Source organism: Geotrypetes seraphini, chromosome 6 (genome assembly GCF_902459505.1).
Source record: "Geotrypetes seraphini chromosome 6, aGeoSer1.1, whole genome shotgun sequence".
Classification (NCBI taxonomy): domain Eukaryota; kingdom Metazoa; phylum Chordata; class Amphibia; order Gymnophiona; family Dermophiidae; genus Geotrypetes; species Geotrypetes seraphini.
In genome coordinates this window covers 208,381,092-208,402,039 of record NC_047089.1, presented here as the reverse complement: position 1 = coordinate 208,402,039, position 20,948 = coordinate 208,381,092, and the positions used below count along the sequence as shown (strand labels likewise).

General features: G+C 43.8%; 1 protein-coding gene across 8 annotated transcripts in view; it reads left to right on the top strand.

The window, feature by feature from the left end:
• The window catches only part of FIGLA (folliculogenesis specific bHLH transcription factor), a 58,772-nt gene that overhangs the window by 22,439 nt on the left and 15,385 nt on the right, over nt 1–20,948 (top strand). For all 8 annotated transcript variants that reach the window (XM_033947717.1, XM_033947721.1, XM_033947719.1 and 5 more), the window contains exon 3: nt 4,730–4,882. In XM_033947717.1, coding sequence (XP_033803608.1) covers nt 4,730–4,882 — 153 coding nt within the window. The remainder of the gene's footprint in view (nt 1–4,729; nt 4,883–20,948) is intronic.

Here is a 20,948-nt window from a genome sequence, read left to right as displayed (position 1 = left end):
TGTTAGCTTGCTTCCATTGGTAAAACAATAGCCTTGACTACAGTATGGAAGTCGTATGGCGATAGCATTGGTTTTAGTCGGTGTAGCAAATGCATTTGTGCAAAACATACTTGTATGGTCTTGATTACTTGCAACTTCATTGTAAGGCCAGAATCAAGTCTAACGCTTAATGGTAATAACTTCCATGTACTGGAAGAACATCATCAATAACTTGTACTTCTTTAGACCACTGATGATCAGGCTTTCCTACAAACATTATTTTGGTTTTGTCTACATTTAATTTCAAACCTTGTTCTCCCATCCACTCCTCAAGTTTACACATATATTTACTCAATGATGTTTCAAAATTTATGCCCCATCCACCTACTGGGAAAAAGAAAATATCGTCTGCATATATTCGATATTCAACTCCAAATGACTCAAATAATTTGCCTATAGCAGCCATATAGATGTTAAATAATAGGACAGAAAGCGCTGAGCCCTCTGGTACTCCAATCCTAGCTGAATATTCTCTGGAGGTTCCAAATGCCTAGGTTCTGAGTCTGGGGACTCTTGGCGCAGTGTGAGCACCTCAGCAGGGCCCTGTAGTGCATACGGTGTGAATTGTCGCCAAACTTTTTTTCAGCTCCTCTGTAAAGTGTATTCTTCAGACCCAGCTTGTTGGACGTAGCTAGCGGGCGCGTAGTGTTTCTTCTAAACCAGTTGCACCAGTGGCGAAGGTCCCTTTTTCAGGAGCCCTCTCATCTAGCTATGGCTGAGCTTGATTACATTATACCATATGGATATTATGCAGCTTTTATTTCCTGACACTGCTTTTATTTTGGATCCGGCTGATACCCTTTCTGGGACTAGTCAACACGGTCGCGTTCAGATTTGGATGAGGACCCCTCCATCCAAAGACTTTTAAAGCATGGCTTTGTCCACCATTTTATTGCTGGAGGCTCTGCAAGAGCTAAAAATTAAAAAAAATCCCTTTTTTTCCCATCCCATTCACAGCTTCTTGGTCCGGTTACAGGACAGTAGGATGCCCAAGCTGCTATTTCCAGTTCTCTCAAGCTATGTCTCGGCTTTCTCTGCTGGCTTCTGCTTTTCTGCAGTTTTGAGCACCCTAAGGTGGATACTTGGCGCATGGACCACCCTAGCGTTTGAGGAGCAGTGTTTAAAGACTCCCAGAATCGCACAATGGTATTTATATTAAAAAAAACCCCAAAAACTACTTTTTGAAGTGACGAACATTTGTATCTACTGAGAAAAGTCAAAGCTTAATCATAACATGGAATTAGAACTGAGCATAAGATAAAGATCATGAACAAAGAAAATGAATATTTCATAATTTCCATTCTGTACCGCCAGTGATCTTTCCATTCTATATAGATGACACAACGAATTCCACAAGAAATTAAAATTAAGTCTACTGTGGTCTTTCCAATTATTAGTAATATGTTGGATGGCAACTCCTGTCCTGATCAATAAAAGTTTATTGTTACACGATGATATCTGACTCTTTTTTCTCATAGACATTCCAAATATCACAGTATCATAAGATAACGCTACATGATTTTCCAGTAAACAATTTATTTGATCCCAGATTGAATTCCAAAAGGCTAAGATGATCCAAAGTCCCTACATCAAGATTACAATGCCAGCATCTATTAGACAAGGAACTATTTGATTTTTGTAATCTAACTGGGATCCAAAAAGCTCTATGTAAAAGAAAAAAACAAGTTTGCCTCATAGATGCCGACATTGTATATCTTATTCTCCAAGACCAAATATGTGGCCATTGAGATGCTGAAATCTGATGCTTAATCTCAATGCTCCAAATATCCCTAAGGCTTTTTTTTAACCAGATCACTAATAGTTTTATACCACTGCGCGGCCTGGTGACCGAAAAAGTCTGCCTGAAAACATAAAAATTCCATACTGTATTGGGTAGTAAGAGTTTTCCCTGCCTGAATGGCAGGGAAATTTATTTTGCAATTGTGTAAAATCAAGCAGTTTACCATTAGAAATAACATCATTCAAAGTTCGTATTCCTGCAATTATCCAATGCTTCCAGACGACCATGAATCCGCCAATTTGAATCCTGGAGTTTAGCCATATGGTTTGATTTGTTAATAGGAATAGCTGTTAAGTTACTGACAAATCGTAAGGTTTTCCAAGTATCCATTAAAATTCTATTTTCTTTATATAATCTGGGCATCTTGATACTGAGAACATGAGAAAGATGTAAAGGAAACATGAGTTGCCATTCCAAATATAACCAATCAGGAGTGTACTCAATAAGCTCCGGGAGGACCCAATACATACCTTGACGTAAAATATAGGCCTGATGGTACCTATAAAAGTTTGGAAAATTTATCCCACCCTCCTTAATTGGCTTTTGTAAAAATATGGGAGCCATTAACATCTTTTTGTCATGATTAAATGCCATTTTTCTATTAATTATACACCACTTAGTGTTGGGAGAGGGGAGGTTTTTATTGGAGGGTTTATGATCTTACAATTAATAATGGGCTTAGAGGGAGGGTGGGGGAGGGTTGCTTTTATGTTTATAAAGTATACTGATAAGATGTTCAAGTGGTCTATTTAATATTGTTAATATTAATTTTGTACACTTGATGAAAGCTTAAAAATGAATAAAGAATTTAAAAAAAAAAAAAGAAAATGAAGATTTCTTGTACAATCCCACCTTTTTCCTGGACTAGTGGATTATTTTCCTATGATTGCCAGATAGCTTGTAGGGAGCTCATTATACAGAGTCTTGAGCCCCTCCCCTCTTACCTCAAGACTGCCATCCAGGAATCCAGTGTTTTTCCTATAAGCCAGACTTGTCTTTTTTGCTCATGTTTATTTTTCTTCACAAATTCCGCCCTTGAGCTGCAGAGGTTCCCCGCAAGGATAGCTCTGGCTGCGGAAGATCAGACTTTGTGTAAAGTCTTTTTGCAGAGGGTTAGTTGCCGGTCAGTGCACCCTTTGGCCAGCCTGCATGTCAGTTCGGGACTCAAAGACCATTCCCTTGGGAGCTGGCTCACCCCAGGTTCATCCACTAGTGAGTCTGAGCGCAGGCTGCATGGCTCCACCAGGTTGCATCTGTGAGGGTGTTCAGTGGAGGTCTTCAGCCATTGGTATCGGACCAGTGAGGCAGTCGGAAGACCAGCAGTCCAGCTTTCGTGCTTGTAGAGGATTCCTCTGTTTCAGCTTCCATTGCAGTAATACACAGCACCTCATGGCACATGAGTACAGAGCTGACTCTGTCACAGGGATTTTTTTGGGGGGAGGGGGTCCTTAAAAGTGGTTTTTGGGCAGTTTGGGAGTTAGCCCTAGTCTCTCCCAACCCCAAAATCGCCACTTTTGGGGGGGTTTCTGTGCCTTTTCTTTTGGAAAATTGCTCAGCGACCATACTGGATTTTTCTTTAATTGAAATTTAAAGTTATTTTTTACTCTTATGCTCTTTAAGAACCAGGGTCGTTGCTTGCTGAAGAGCATAAAAGCAAAAGCTAAGTACTTTAAGTTTTAAGAAGTCTCAAAAGTCTGAATGAAATCCAAAAAGTTTACAGCACAAATGCACTTTTGTTACAGCACTTTTGATATAGCACTTTAAAGCACTAGTGCACTTTTGCACTAGTGTACTTTTGTCGGTTCTGAGTTTCTGAAATATACTATGAGTTCAAATAGTCCTAAATATCAATGAATTATTAACTTTTTAGGAATTAAATATTTAAAACATTGAGTTTATCAGAAAGTAATAATATTAGAAGATAATAATAATCTAGTTAGGTGTTTTAGCAGAAATTAATTTAAGATTATAGCGTTATGATTGAAGAAATAAAAGATTAATTTATATGTTAGGATCAAGGTAGGGAGGATGGGTTCAAGCCAGTGATGCCAATAGGAGTAAGAGAGAGAGAAAAAAATTGTCTGTGGCTTGTTCCTGTTTATAGGATAAAAGAAATAAGAAAAAAAGTTAAATAATCACCTTCAGTGTCATTTTGGTTTATACCGATGGTTTTGTAAATTATATTCAATTGATAGGTAACTATCAGGTTTTCTTTATTTATTGTTGTATAACAATTTCTCCTTTTTCTGGAGGCCTCACCAGAGACTTATACAATGGCACTATCACTTCTTTTTTTTTTTTTTTTACAGACCATTCCTCTCGCTATGCACCGAGCATCTTTCTGGCACCCGAGCATCTTTCTGGCTTTGGCTATCACTTTTGGCACCCTAAGATCATCAATATGATCACCCCTAAGTCCCATTCTACTTTTTTATATAGATTTACTTCATCATCATACTATACTACTGTTCCTTGAATTTTTGCAGCCCAAGTACAGGATCCTACACTTTTTTAGCATTAAATCTTGGTTGGTAATCTCTGGACTAGTCAAGCGTCGCTGGGTCCCTCCTTATGCTATCCATACCCCTCCAGAGTGTCTATTACAATTTGGAATCAAACCTTGTGCCTCATCTGTGTTAACTTCTTTTATTTTGGTCATCCCAAAGGTAAGAGTATTGATTCTGCTACTGGTAAGTCAACTTTTCTTATTTCCATAGGAAAAACTTTAATTTCAAAGTTAGAAATGTATCTGGTATAGAAAGTTGGATTTTATAAACCATGTTGTATTGTGATAATAGTCGAGTGATTCTTCAACCACTAGTGCTATATATGATTCTGCTCCAAAAGTGACTTTGTTCCTGCTTTATATTTTACTCCATTTTTTTTCAGATAAGGAATATAAATAGTGGCTTTTCTAGACTGAAGACCCTGGTACCTCTGATTCCAAAGGACAGAAAACCAAGTAAAGTTGACACACTCAAGGCAGCAACTGAATACATCCGTCTCCTGAAGGAGCTTTTAGAAGAAACAGGAGGTTTAAAGGTAAAAGATCATCTTTTAAATATGCCTAGAAGAAGCCTACCATCACTGTTCAGTATATTGTGTCTGAAGAGCTCCTAATTCCCCTTCAATTTTAAAGATACCTTTTCCAATTCTTCCTATTTCTTGAAGGGAAAAGGAGGCTTAATGAGTGCTCCGTGTGTGTCCACCTAACAGCTTTGTCCTATGTACACAAGCTTTTTTAGCAAAGAACAACTCGGATACGTGAAAAGTCAATAATGTTGAAATAAACACTTTCACCAAAACAATATGATAGATGTCACAAAAATTGTGTGTAAATAAATAAACAGTGCTGCTGCAGTTTCAATAAAGGAAGTTTCAAATGAATGGAGGAAAAAGCCTCAGACTGGAACCCTTCCACCACCACAATGGTGGTCCAAGGTGGTTGGGCGAACACCTCGCTGGCAAAAAACCTCCAAACTGACTCCCACTAAGCTTTACACCCTGAGGCAGCAGATATGTGAAACGCTGGCCACCGTTGGTGTACCGATCAACCGATAAGATAAGTGGATATTTCCTCTATCTTTTTGCACAATACAGCCCTGCTTTAAGTTTACAATTAGTGGGAGTCAGTTTGGAGGTTTTTTGCCAGTGAGGTGTTCGCCCAACCACCTTGGACCACCATTGTGGTGGTGGAAGGGTTCCAGTCTGAGGCTTTTTCCTCCATTCATTTGAAACTTCCTTTATTGAAACTGCAGCAGCACTGTTTATTTATTTACACACAATTTTTGTGACATCTATCATATTGTTTTGGCACAAGCTTTTTTAGGACATGTCAGAGGCTCATGAGTACTTGGGCCAAGTTTGTTGGTGTAGTTCTTGATGAAACACCTTGTATTCTTCAAAAGTCAAGATTGTAATGGGTTCTTTTGTGCAAGTTTGGAATAATTTCCCCCTTTTTATGTTGAAGTTGGTGTCAATATATTTTTCCAACACTGAAGCTGATGCCACCCAAAATTGCTTCTGATTTACTCTGCCACACTGCTAGATTCATTCACAGTCCTCCTCCGTTTCATCTGCTGAACTGTAATTAGCTACATTCTGATGGTAGAATCTGTGAGATCTGCCCAGTGGGATATAAGATGATAAAGACTGATCAACAGACAAAAAGGGGAAGGAGAGTAGCAATAATATATTTAAAAAATTTTCTAGAAATAGAGAAGACCAGCTCCCTAGGTGAACTAGAAATAGAGCTGTTATTCTGTCAACTTATAAGTGACCCTGTACAATAACTGCTAGGCTTCATATATTGTTACAGACCTCCCGGTCCTTGGTCAAAATGTGCACCAAAAGTACAAGAATTTATATCTAATGTGGCATTAACATGCTCCTCGTTGACACTGCTCGGTGACTTCAACCTACCGTTAGAAAACAGTCTAAATGATGTTAAGGAACTTAACCAATACCTCAACAATCTCTTGTTTCTATGAGATGCAACTGGCCCTACTCGCGAAAAAGGCCACTCGCTAGACATGGTCACTGCAAATGATCCAAAACTTCTGTCTTTGAATGGTCATCACTAATATGGTCAGACCACTATACAGTGGTACCTTTGTTTACGAGCATAATTCGTTCCAGAAGCATGCTCGTAATTCAAAGTACTCGTATATCAAAGCACATGTCCCTATAGGCCACAATGTAAACTGAAACAATTCGTTCCACAACCAAGGTTTACTATGGTGGCCCAGGGGTGGGTACCTGCCTGTGGGTGCTGCAGCCCTTGTAGCATGGTGGCTTCCCTTCCCCGGGGTCCCCGTGCAGCTCTCCTCCCTCTTCGGCCGATGCCTTTTACGTTCACCAGCGCCTCCCAGCTTCTGATTCAAGCCGGCCGCCATCCTTCTGACGCATGTGCGGGACCTCTGAACTCCCCCTTCAAACCGGCGCCGCTCCAACAACACGCGCACCACGTACAAGCACGCAGGATGTCCTGCGTGCTTGTACGTGGTGCGCGTGTTGTTGGAGTGGCGAAGGCATCGGCTGAAGAGGGAGGAGAGCCACACGGGGACTCCGGGGAAAGGAAGCCACCACGCTACAAGGGCTGCAGCACCCACAGGCAGGTACGCACCCCACCATAGAGCTCGTGTAGCAAATCAACACTCGTCTTGCAAAACACTCGCACACTGGGTTACTCGCAAACCGAGGTTCCACTGTATATGTAGATTCACACTATCCTGGGAATCCACCCCCTTAACAGCAAAAGACCAGGTACGAAGTCTTGGAATTATACTGGATGGCTACCTGTCCCTCTCCACCCATGTCTCGCAGGTAGTTTCCACATCTTTTTACTACCTACGCCAGCTGCGAAGGATCAAACCCTACCTCCCAGAAACAGACTTAGCCCAACCGCTATATGCCTACGTACTCTCTAGACTAGACTACTGCAACTCCCTATTCAATGGCATCGCTGCAAGAGATCTAAAACACCTCCAAAAAGTCCAGAACTCAGCAATTCAACTCCTATACAACCTCAGCTACCATGACCCCATTACTCCAGCGCTCTAAGCAGCTCACTGGTTACCAGTCAAAAAGCGATGCATCTTCAAAGCCTTGGGCATGACACACAAGAGATTCTACCAAAAAACTCCAGCCTACATAGCATCCAAGCTACACCTATACACCCCTAACCGCCCCCTCCGCTCCAAAGCAATACAAAGACTCAGCATTCCCACAGGGAGATCCCTCTGAATAAGTACGGTATACAAAAGATCCTACAGCCATTTTCTACCTCAGCTATGGAACCGACTACCCACACAGATCAGGTCGCTAGACTCACTAATGACCTTCCTCAGAGCAGTAAAGACCTTCCTCTTCCGCCAATCAGGCCATTAAAAACAGCCTCCTCAATATACTTCTCCTAGTACTTTTCTCTATGACCAGTCTGGTCTCTAGAATAAGCTCTGTTATTGTCTACTGTAATCTATTTGTTGTCATGACTTATGTCACACCCGCGCTCTGGCGCTGCATTGCGAGCCCCGGAATCATGACACGATACTCTGGCCTGGCGTGTCACCTACTACCAGGGGACCCTTCAGGACTTGGCTTCCTAACTGCCTAAGAAGGGCATGCAAGTTGAGAGTCCCAGAAAGGATGTAGCAAATCAAAGGTTTTATTGTGAGCACAGGTTTCATTCAACAACAGAAAATAGGCTTCAGCTCAGCAGTGTTCAAAACAAGCCCTCATTATCATGAGGCAAACCTAGGCTGCTCACACACAGGGCAAAACATCAACATCCAGTTTCCAGGTTTTGGGTGAGTCCCACCTTAACCTACAGTCCCCTGCTTCTGAACTTTCTTAGCAATTCTTTACACAGTCCTTTTCCCCAGGGCAGGTTGGTTTAGCAACCTTCACTGAGCTGCATCAGCTCTAGCAGCTGTGTCCATTCAAAAGGTAGGTAAATCCAGAACAGAAAATAAACTTGAACAGGAAACCCGGCCAACCTGTCACATGGTTTCCCTGGCTTAACATTTCATCTCACTCCCTGTTGCTCTGTAAAACGTATTCCTTGTTAACCCAGCATTTCAAAGACACACACATCTCCTCTCAGCCTGTGAAGGCATTTTCCTTCCTGCTTAGCCTTAGTTCTGAGAACGTGCAGGGTCCCAGCACAGCTCCCTGCTGTGCCGTTCAGATAATTAATTATGCACAGCTGTGTGGAGGAACGCTCCCGGCCCAGCTTAGCTGCTAGCAGGAAAATAATGCAAAACGTTTGCTGGCCTCACAATTAAAGCTCTTCAGCCCCAACTTCATGTGCCCTATCAGAAGGGAGTGGCACATCAACCCTCTTCAAACACACTGACCTCACTGGGGCTTCCCGACTGTGGCTACAGGCAAACATTCCCTACTGCATATCAATGTCCATGGGCACACCTTCCGGTCCTACCAGACTAGCTTGGGTCTCCATGGGTTCCTTCCTAGCTCTGAGGTCAGCAGTAAGCTCCTCTGTGTCCAACATCGGCCAGTCTGCAGAGCCAGACTCCTCGGGGTGCAGAGAAAGAGTGGATGGTTCTCTCCTCCTTGCCTCAGGCTGCTTCCCCCCTATGTGTTCCTAACTGTGTCGTTTTAAGCTGTGGAAGGACACTCCCCCTCAGCTTAGGTGGGGGAGGGGCCTTCCACACACAGGCTTGTTCCATCTGCCTAAGTGCAGGTCCTTTCCTAGCCTTAACCCTTGCCTGGACAGGCTGCTGGAAAGGAAGTAATCCCCTAGCAGGCTCGGGGCCAGGTTTAAACCCTGTGCTGTTCTGTTGCTTGAACCTCTCCTGCTCTGTCTCTCCTGCCTCTACTTCCTCGTCTGTGCCGTAGTCAGCTAAGTCTAAAGTCGGGGATACTACCTGGTCCGCTCTTTTACATATTGTACTTCTTCCTAATCCCTGTGGCAAAACCCGAACCGGACATGGATTGGACATAGGCAAACCCCCGAAACGGGCTCGGGTTTGTCACACTAGTCTGTTTTCAAATAATTGTGAATGTCTACTTGTAACCCATTCTGAGCTTCTGGGAGAATGGGAAAGAAATCAAAATAAATAAATTAAATTACAAAATATCACACACCAATCCAAGACCAAAAAAGAAAATCCATTAAATCTAGAGGGAAAATTGATGCTCAAATGTTTTGGGACCCTCTTTACAAATGACAAACCTGGACCAAAAATGGACAAAATCCATAGATATCACATTAGAATTGATAGCTCCACTAGTAGAGAAGAAAGTACCTAGAAGCGAGAAGAAACTGTGGTACTTAACAGAGCTAAGAAGCCTGAAAAGAGAATGCCAAAACCTAGAAAGAACTTGGTGAAAATTGGGAGATTAAGCACTTATGAAGGCAACAACATGCATATTATAACAGGCAGACAGACACAAACAAAAATACTACTCAAATATGACTGGGGTAGACAAACCAGACTTGAGGATGTTGTTCAAAATTCTAACTAACAAAACTGACAGACTGCACAGCAACAACTGCCTCAAATGTAGCTCACCTCCCCCCCCCCCCCACCACACACACCTAACTCACTAGCATCAAACTTTTGAGAATAAGATAGTTTAAACATATTCTCTATTTGATGATATGGTAGACAATCAACTAGAGCAGTGTTCTTCAACCTTTTTACACCCGTGGACCGGCAGAAATAAAAGAATTATTTTGTGGACCGGCAAACTACTAAGACCGAAATAAAAAAACACATTTTCGCCCCGTCTCCGCAAGCTCGGTCCCCACAAACCATCTGATCCCATCTGCACAAGCCTCAGTTATGATTTTATATTGAACGTATTTTATTAAAGTATAAAAAGAAGCAATATTCTGTACAATTGTCATTTTATAAATATTCAGAGCAAGGACCAACAAAACCCCTGTCTCCCCTCCCCTTCACATATATCCCCTCTACTATCAAGAAAACTGAACAAGCCAAATTATTACAGAATGCTACACAGAAATATCATGCTAACAGAATACTGCAGTCACACATGATAGGAATAGTGTTAGGCTTTGCAGTCCCCAGTTATGTCTCTAGCAGGATATATATTTCAAATCTGATATATTGTAATGACAAAATAGAAATAAAATTATTTTTTTCTACCTTTTGTGGTCTCTGCTTTCATCTTCTTTCCACTCTTCCTTCCAGCGTCTGCCCGTTCCATCCACTGTCTGGCCTCTCCCCTTTCCATATGTATCTGACTTTTTTCTATGCCCCTCTCCCCTTTCCATCCAGCCTGTGCCTCCTCTCTCCTTTTTACATCATTCATTCCAGCTTCACTGCTTTCTTCATTTTTATCTCTCCTACACCAGATCTAGCATCTTTATCCCTCTCTCATTTCTCTGCTGACCCCCTTTCCAGCATCAATCTCTCTCTACTTTCTCATTCCTCTGTCTCTCTCCTTTCCCTCATCTGATCTCTCCATTCCACCCTGACCCCCTTCCCCTCTGTAATCTCCCTGCCAGCTGTTTCTTTCCTTTTTTCCCTTCTGCCTTCCCTCCTTCCCCCTATCCAACATTAACTCTCTTCCTATCCCTTTCCCTCCTCCCCTCCCAGTAGCATCTCTCCTTCTACCTCCCTCCAGGTCCAGTAGCAGCTCTCCCTTTATCCAGCAGCTTCCCAGCCTCCAACAGTGACTTCCTCTCCTTCCAGCAGCTCTCAGTACTTGCCTGCAGCAATGATTTACTTAGGCAGCCTTGGGTCCGTTGCGCCGCTGAGGAAAGGGGAAGTTGCCAAAGTGAATCACTGCCCTGGTAAGTACAGAGCTGCTAGGATAGGAGACAGCCACTGTTGAAGGCTCCCCATGATCTTACTCCTGCTGTGCCCTGCACATTCGTGACCCCACCCCCCCAAGCCGGCAAAAACAGCTTTGCACTGCAGGCCCTGCCACCCAAGACAAGCCGGAGGCCCCTACCCGCCGCATCCTGCACATGGGCAGACTCTCAGCACAAACGCTGCTGATGGCCCCAATCGACACGCTGACCTTCCCGCGCACGCTGACCATCTCCTCTCTGCCTGCACTTTCCCCGCGGCCCTCTTTGGCGATTCGGCAGGGGCAGCGATCAAGACAGGCTGCCAACATCAGGACCTTCCCTCTCTGAGTCCCACCTATTTTGTTTCAACTTCCTGTTTCCGCATAGGCGAGACTCACAGAGGAAATGGCCGACGTTGGCAGCCTATCTTGATCGCCCGAGGCTGGGAGGAACAGAAGATTTCCGTGAACACCACCGGGGCAGGAAATTTAACAGCATCCATCTCGCCAGTCCTGCACAGACCGGCAGGAATTTTCTGCGGACCAACACCGGTCCGCGGACTGGCGGTTGAAGAACTGTGAACTAGAGAATACCGTTTCTGAAAGCAATTCATTAGATATACCCAGTGGAAAGAACATGGACAACATTTTAATACTGTCACAGCAACAGAATTAAGACCCCCCTTAAGATCTCCGGTGAATAGACTATCTGAAATGAAATGCCAACTGGATCTATATCCATCCTACCCATACCGATATATTCTGGAAGAAGTACTAAATTGGTTAATCAAGATGATTAATTCTACACTAGGGCAATCTACACTAGAGCAATTAGAACTGAACTACCTCACATTCTTAAAGAAGCTAAAAATTTATATAGTAACATAGTAGATGATGGCAGATAAAGACCCAAATGATCCATCCAGTCTGCCCAACCTGATTCAATTAAAATTTTTTTTTTTTTTTTAATTTTTTTTCTTCTTAGCTATTTCTGGGCAAGAATCCAAAGCTTTACCCAGTACTGTGCTTGGGTTCCAATTGCCGAAATCTCTGTTAAGACTTAGCATATGCACTGCGCCAATCTCGCTCTTAGGTGCTTAGGAATAATGTCAGTGATGGAGTCCTATCTGGCGTGGAATTTGCACCTCTCCTGATGGTCTCTCTGAGTCTATACTGGGGTGTTCCTTTTATATTTTTACCCTGACCAGTATGACATCACACTTGTCAATCAATCAGCCAACAAAGGCTGTCCTTAGGTTTGAACAAAGAAAATTCCTTTACATAGGAACAAGTTTTACAAACTCAAAGATAAGTGTTTTAAAAATCATTTTTGTTTACATTAATTTCTGAATATGCATAAAACATTATAACGTACCCAATACACTTTGTCATTCTCAAAAAGTTGAAATCAGACAGCCCTTCTGTGTTTGCAGAACCCAAGCTTGGAAAACTAACAGCTTCAAGTTTCACTGAACCACATTCCTAAGTGGGCTACAAGTACCCTCCCTTCACATGTTTCTATGGTAGGCTAGCTGAAAGGTCAGACGGGTCAAATTCCAGATGTGACTCTTAGGCTCCCTTAAAGTTTCTTAAATCTTATAAATGTAAAACGTTTGAAATTAAATACAAATCCTTCTATCACACATCATTCATACCGCATATCACATATTCGGGGCTCCAAACATCCATAGATCTACACAACATATTTCATTCATATTTGCTGTGAAAAATGGATTTGCTAGGCTAAAAGATGCTGGGAACCAATATGTGGAAAGTGATGAGGAGAAAGCGAATGTGCTAAACAAATACTTCTGTTCTGTGTTCACAGAAGAAAATCCTGGAGAAGGACCGAGATTGTCTAGCAAAGTTACACGAGAAAATGGAGTAGATTCTGCGCTGTTTATGAGCAACTTGAAAAACTGAAGGTGGACAAAGCGATGGGACCAGACGGGATCCATCCCAGGATACTAAGGGAGCTCAGAGAGGTTCTGGCGAGTCCTATTAAAGACTTGTTCAACAAATCTCTGGAGACGGGAGTGATTCCTGGAGATTGGAGGAGAGCGGATGTGGTCCCTATTCATAAAAGTGGTCACAGGGATGAAGCAGGAAACTAGAAGCCGGTGTGCCTTACTTCATTTGTTGGAAAAATAATGGAAGTTTTGCTGAAAGAAAGGATAGTGTACTTCCTTGAATCTAATGGGTTACAGGATCCGAGGCAACATGGCTTTACAAAAGGTAAATCGTGCCAAACGAACCTGATTGAATTTTTTGATTGGGTGACCAGAGAGCTGGATCGAGGACATATGCTAGATGTGATTTACTTAGATTTCAGCAAAGCCTTTGATACATTTCCTCATAGGAGGCTGTTGAACAAACTTGAAGGGCTGAAGTTAGGACCCAAAGTGGTGAACTGGGTCAGAAACTGGCTGTCAGACAGACGCCAGAGAGTGGTGGTTAATGGAAGTCGCTCGAAGGAAGGAAAGGTGAGTAGTGGAGTCCCTCAGGGATCAGTGCTGGGGCCAATCCTGTTCAATATGTTTGTGAGTGACATTGCTGAAGGGTTAGAAGGAAAAGTGTGCCTTTTTGCAGATGATACCAAGATTTGTAACAGAGTAGACACCGAAGAGGGAGTGGAAAATATGAAAAAGGATCTGCAAAAGTTAGAGGAATGGTCTAATGCCTGGCAACTAAAATTCAATGCAAAGAACTGAGAGTAATGCATTTGGGGATTAATAATAGGAAGGAACCGTATATGCTGGGAGGAGAGAAGCTGATATGCACGGACGGGGAGAGGGACCTTGGGGTGATAGTGTCCGAAGATCTAAAGGTGAAAAAAGTGTGACAAGGTAGTGGCTGCTGCCAGAAGGATGCTGGGCTGTATAAAGAGAGGCGTAGTCAGTAGAAGGAAGAAGGTGTTGATGCCCCTGTACAGGTCATTGGTAAGGCCCCACTTGGAGTATTAAGTTCAGTTTTGGAGACCGAATCTGGCGAAGGACGTAAGAAGACTTGAGGCGGTCCAGAGGAGAACGACGAAAATGATAGGAGGCTTGCGCCAGAATACGTATGAGGAGAGACTGGAAGCCCTGAATATTTATACCCTAGAGGAAAGGAGAGACGGGAGAGATATGATTCAGACGTTCAAATACTTGAAGGGTATTAACGTAGAACAAAATCTTTTTTAGAGAAAGGAAAATGGTAAAACCAGAGGACATAATTTGAGGTTGAGGGGTGGTAGATTCAAAGGCAATGTTAGGAAGTTTTACTTTACGGAGAGGGTGGTGGATGCCTGGAATGCGCTCACGAGCGAGGTGGTGGAGAGTAAAACTGTGACTGAGTTCAAAGAAGCGTGGGATGAACACAAAGGATCTAGAATCAGAAAATAAGATTAAATATTGAACTAAGGCAAGTACTGGGCAGACTTGCACGGTCTGTGTCTGCTCAGTCTTCACCCGTGAGGCGCCGGGATCCGGCCCTCAGTTGCAGACAAGGGATAGCTCTGCAGACCCATTTCGAAATTTCGAGTTTACACCCAGCACTGTCCACTTTGAACTATCTAATCTCAAGATTAACAAAGCAATGGGACCAGACAACCTACACCCCAGGGTACTCAGGGAATTAAGTGACGTCTTGGCAGAACCGCTATCCGCGCTCTTCAATCTCTCTCTTAGTACAGGTAAAGTCCCATTGGACTGGAAAACGGCTAACGTCATTCCACTCTACAAAAAAGGATGCAGGACGGAGGCTGCTAACTACAGACCAGTGAGTCTCACATCAATAGTGAGCAAGCTAATGGAAACTCTAATCAAACGCCAATTGGATACGATCTTAGACGAGGAGAATCTACGAGATACGCGTCAACATGGATTTACTAAGGGGAGGTCCTGCCAATCTAACCTAATCAGCTTCTTTGACTGGGTGACAGGGAAGCTGGATGTTGGGGAGTCCCTAGACATCGTATACTTGGATTTCAGCAAAGCATTCGATAGCGTGCCACACCGCAGGTTGTTGAACAAGATGAGCTCTATAGGATTAGGAGACACATTGACAGCATGGGTTAGGGACTGGCTTGGAGGTAGGCTGCAGAGGGTGATGGTGAACGGCACCCCCTCCGAAAAGACGGAGGTGATCAGTGGTGTGCCACAGGGCTCGGTCTTGGGCCCGATCCTATTCAACATCTTCATAAGGGACTTGGCTGAGGGACTTCAAGGTAAAATAGCGCTATTCGCCGATGATGCCAAACTATGCAATTGTAGTAGGCAGGAACACGTCAGACCAAAGCACAGGGCCAGACGGAAACTCAATGCCTGACAGTATGGTGCATGACCTACTCCTACTGGAGCACTGGTCCAGGACCTGGCAACTCAGTTTCAATACCGAAAAATGTAAAGTCATGCACCTGGGCAGCCAAAATCCATGCAAGACGTACACCTTTAATGGTAAAATCCTACAAAGGACTGTAGCAGAACGTGACTTAGGGGTGATCATCAGTGAGGACATGAAGACTGCCAAGCAAGTGGAGAAAGCTTCATCTAAGGCTAGACAAATCATAGGTTGTATACATAGGGGTTTCGTCAGCCGGAAGCCCGAAGTCATTATGCCATTGTACAGATCCATGGTGAGACCCCATCTGGAGTACTGTGTACAATTTTGGAGGCCGCATTACCGCAAAGATGTGCTGAGACTTGAGTCGGTCCAGCATATGGCCACCCGGATGGTCTCGGGGCTCAAGGATCTCCCGTATGAGGAAAGGCTGAAAAAATTGCAGCTATACTCTCTCGAGGAACGCAGAGAGAGGGGGGACATGATCGAGACGTTCAAATATCTCACGGGCCGTATAGAGGTGGCGGAGGATATCTTCTTTTTCAAAGGCCCCACGGCAACAAGAGGGCATCCGTGGAAAATCAGGGGCGGAAAACTACACGGTGACACCAGGAAATACTTCTTCACCGAGAGGGTGGTTGATCACTGGAATAATCTTCCACTGCAGGTGGTCGAGGCCAGGAGCGTGCCTGATTTTAAGTCAAAATGGGATCGCCACGTGGGATCTCTTCACAGAGAAAGGTAGGGGAGGGTTATTGGGGTGGGCAGACTTGGTGGGCCGTGGCCCTTATCTGCCGTCTATTTCTATGTTTCTATGATGGGCTGGGGAGGGCTTCAATGGCTGGGAGGGTGTAGATGGGCTGGAGTAAGTCTTAACAGAGATTTCGGCAGTTGGAACCCAAGCACAGTACTGGGTAAAGCTAAGAAGAAAAAATTTAAAAAATTTTAATTGAATCAGGTTGGGCAGACTGGATGGACCATTCGGGTCTTTATCTGCCGTCATCTATAGAAGCTTTCCTTCTATACTCAACATTAGAATATGAAATCAAATATGCTCCAAACTAACCAGCTCAAGCACATTTATTATCAATTAGGCCATGAGGCTTAAGGCGGGAAATTGCACAAAGACGCAAAGAGACAGAAAGATAGAAAACAAGATGGAGTCATTAATACCTCTATGTGTGTATTATGTGTATCTATACCCGATTTCTTCTGTGGTCTGATTTAATAGCAAAATACATAAAGAGAATATTAAGCTTTTCCTTAATATTAATCTGTAGTGTGTTTTTCTGGCCTTGGCTACATCCATATTCAGATTTTCATGCGCCCACTTTTCCGTACGTTTGAGCGTGGCCTTATCTAATACATATGCTTATATCTAACTAGAGTTACCCAGAACCATACGAAAAGCAGGCGTTACATGTAGAAAAAATCCACAAAATACTGCACCATGTCCTGCACACTATCCATTCCATTAACGCATTATAACACCCCCTACGGCCAATGAGCGCCAACTCCACCTCATTCTTCAACTACATATCCACCACAGAAAACTTACCCTTGAGCCTACAAGCACTTTACAACCTCTTATGACAATGCGCACACCATCATCCACATAACTTGGGACTATAAGTTACCTCCACCTTCTACCTGGCAGCACCACGCTTTAAACAGTACTAGTTTACTCTTCTTGTATTGTACCATCTCTCATACTGTTTTGAAATGTATCTCCTGTAGCCTCCTTGTACTGTACTAAATTATATCACTCTAATTTTACTGTAAGTCACCTTGAACCTATTTAGGCATGGTGCAACTCATAAATCCCAGATTAGATTAGATCTCGGAGGAATTTGGGGAAATTCTACTTGCACCTCTCTTTACTTTTGTGCCTTCCTGTGCCATTTTTACTTCATATTTTTTCTTTTTCTTGGGTTTTGGCCAGATACTAGGGACCTGGATTGGCCACCATGAGAACAGACTATTGGGCTTAATGGACCATTGGTCTGACCCAGTAAGGCTATTTTTATGTTCTTATCACTGAGGGGACTGCTCCATTCAGGGGCAGTGGTCTCCTTGTCAGTGGTGTTGGTCGATCAATCGTTTTGTGCTTCGGGCAATTCGCCTGGCGTTATTCACTTCCAGCCCACTATGGAAGGAGCAGCAGTGCGAGTGTTCTCAGACAGTGCCACAGCGGTGGTGTATATAATTCATCAAGGAGATACAAGAAGCGCTCCCTTGAGCCATGAGGCTCACAGGCTGTTTCGTTGGCAGAATTGCATCTTCTGTCTCTCTCAGTGGCGCACATGGCAAGAGTTGACAGACTTCCTCAGTCAACAAGTCCTGGACCTGGGAGAATGATCCCTCATGCAAAAAGCATTTCTGCAATCAGATCGCAGAAGGATAGCGAGGTACTCCAGAGTGACTTGTGTCAGTTGGAGAAATGGGTGAAGAAACGGCAGATGAAGTTTAATGTGGAAAAGTGCAAAGTAATGCATTTAGGCAGTAAGAATAAGGAACACGAGTATAGAATGTCAGGTGCAACTCTGGGTAAGAGCGAACAAGAAAAGGACCTGGGTGTACTGATAGATAGGACCCTGAAACCATTGGCACAATGTACGGCGGCAGCAAAGAAAGCAAATAGAATGTTAGGCATGATAAAGAAAGGAATCATGAGTAGATCGGAGAAAGTTATAATGCCGCTTTATAGGGCAATGGTCAGACCACACTTGGAATACTGTGTCCAACATTGGTCTCCCAACCTAAAGAAGGATATAAAACTGCTGGAGAGGGTTCAGAGACGAGCAACGAAGCTAATAAAAGGTATGGAGAATTTGGAATACGAGGAACGACTTAAGAGACTTGAATTGTTCTCCCTTGAGAAAAATAGACTGCGAGGGGATATGATTGAGACTTTCAAAATACTGAAAGGAATCAACAAAATAGAGCAGGAAAAAAATTATTTACAATCCGGAAGGGATGTAACAGAATGGAAGATTAGGTTTTTACCTTCGATAATCTTCTTTCTGTTACTCCCTGTAGGATTCCATATGACCCGTCCTATCTGTGTATGCTCAGTTGTTTAGAATACCCTGCTTTTATCCCAGGACAAGCAGACAGCCTATTCTCACATATGGGTGATGTCATCAGCAGACTTGCTTGAAGAAACTAGAAGTTTCGAGTCGACCGCACCACGCATGCCTTCCCGCCCAGCGTATGGCACGTTTCCTCATCAACCGAAGTCGTGCGAGCGCTGTGCTACTCTTCAACCTCGAGCCCTTAAACGTCGTCGTCTTTTGGTGGAGAAGCTCTTCGAGATGGATTCTTCCTCCGATCCCTCGATTTCGAAGGCGACCTGGGCCTCGCCTTCGACCAAGACTCCTCCTGCTTCTACTGCTTCCACCTCGAGCCTTATCAGACCTTCATCGTTTGCTGCGGCTCTCTCCTCGACGACGTCTGCTGTATCTACCACTGTATCCTCAGATAAGATAGCTCAGCAGAAAGTTCCAGCGGTGGTGCTTAAAGTGCCTAAGACTTCCAAGTCGAAGCACATTTACACTGCCTCGGTGGAACCTCCAGCCAAAGCAAGTGGTCCGGTTTCAGACGCGGATCCATCCATCCTTGCCGGCTTCTTTCCAGATCGTGTTGGAGAAGCAATTCATTCAGTTCCTTACTAATATGGGACCGAAGCTTCTTCCTCTCATCCAGCCTGGGCATTCTGCAGACTCCCGCGTGGTCGAGCCGCTTTCTTTGCCTCAGTCTGAGCTTGCACACTCTTTGCAGGGAACAGAGTATCTGCGAGTGTCTGGTCTGGCATCTAAGCACATAAAGCAAGGAGCAGAATCTTTGCAAGTGCCTCGGCAGGAATCCTCACACTCTATACAAGGATCAGAGTCTTTGGGAGTGCATCGAAGTTCCTCCACCAAGCCTCTGGAGCTTCGATCTACAGCCTCCAGTCCTATCCATTCTTTGGTGGCATCAGCTGCTTCTGTCTCCGAGGCGAAGTCTCCTCAATCTTCGAGATCTGCTTCCAAGCACCATTCTCACCGACGATCGAGGCCTTCATCGAGGCATACTTCATCCAGGCATAGTTCTTCTTCTAAAGAACGTCCCTCTTCAACTAAGCCTCGATCTACTCCTACTTCAACTAGACCGCCGACTCCTCAATCGAGGTCTCCACTTCCACACCTCGAGGAAGCAGCGGTTTCGAATGCTTTGTCCAAGTCTCCATATTCTTTTGATGCCTTTTTTCCTGCCGAAGCTTCATCTTTGACCCAGGTTGCCTCGACAACCTCGAGTCCTTCTGAAGGCAAAGCATTGATGGATCAGCTATCTTTTTCATCTTTCCTTTGTCAGATGGCTGTTGACTTGGATCTTCAATTACATGCTGGTTCCAAATACTCTACGGAGTATCTCGGAGTCACTTAAGCTTCCTCTTCAAAAGCTTTTGTCTCAGACTTTTGCCAGATGCCTGGAGATCCCTTATACCATTCCAGCTGTTCCAGGCAAATTGGATTCTAGGTATAAAACTCTCCATCGCAAAGGGTTTGACAACTCAGTTATCTCATCAATCCCTGCTTGTGGAGTTATCCTTAAAGAGGTCCCATCCTTCCAAGGTTTATGCCACCATAACCTCCTGGAAGGGAAGGGAAGACTATGGACAAATTCGGACGTCGCATCTATCAAAATTTTATGATGTCCTCTAAAGTCCTTAATTAAGATTTTCATTTTATTACTTATTTTGAGTTCCTCATCACTCTTTTACCTAAATTTTTGAGTTATTTGAATACTCAAAAACACTTTGAATTTCAAGAAGTCCTTGCTTCTTTATCACAACTCCGATTACATCTCCTCCAGTCATCTTATGATGCCTTCGAGTTGTCTGCCCGGGCAGCTGCTTGCTCTGTAGCCATACGTCGCCTTGCCTGGCTTCGTACCATTGACATGGACCCTAATCTTCAGGACCGCTTAGCTAATATTCCTTGTGCAGGCAATGACCTCTTTGATGAATTTATCGAGGCAGCCACCAAGAAGTTGTCTAAACATGAAAAATCTTTCGCTTCTATTGTCAGACCTAAGCCCAAGCCAACTCCTGCCAAGTCTACACATCCTCCTCCCATTTACCAGAGGCATTTTGCTCCAAGGGCGGCTCCTTATACTCGCCCCCCTCCTAAGAAACAGCAGCCTCAGAAGCAATAAAAATCTCAACCTTCTGCAGCACCTAAGGCTTCACAGCCTTTTTGACAGTTTAAAACAGAGCATAACCTCCATTGTTCTGTCTCTGACTTCTCTTCCCCCTATAGGAGGTCGTCTCTATCATTTTTACCACCGATGGATGACAATGACATCCAACCTCTGGGTGCTGACCATCATCAGGGAAGGATACTCTCTTCATTTCACTCGGGTTCCACCAGAGCTTCCTCCAAGAGAGTATCCTTCCAATCCTTCCCAGACCGCCCTTCTTCTTCAGGAAGCTCAAGCTCTGCTTCGTCTCCATGCCATCAAA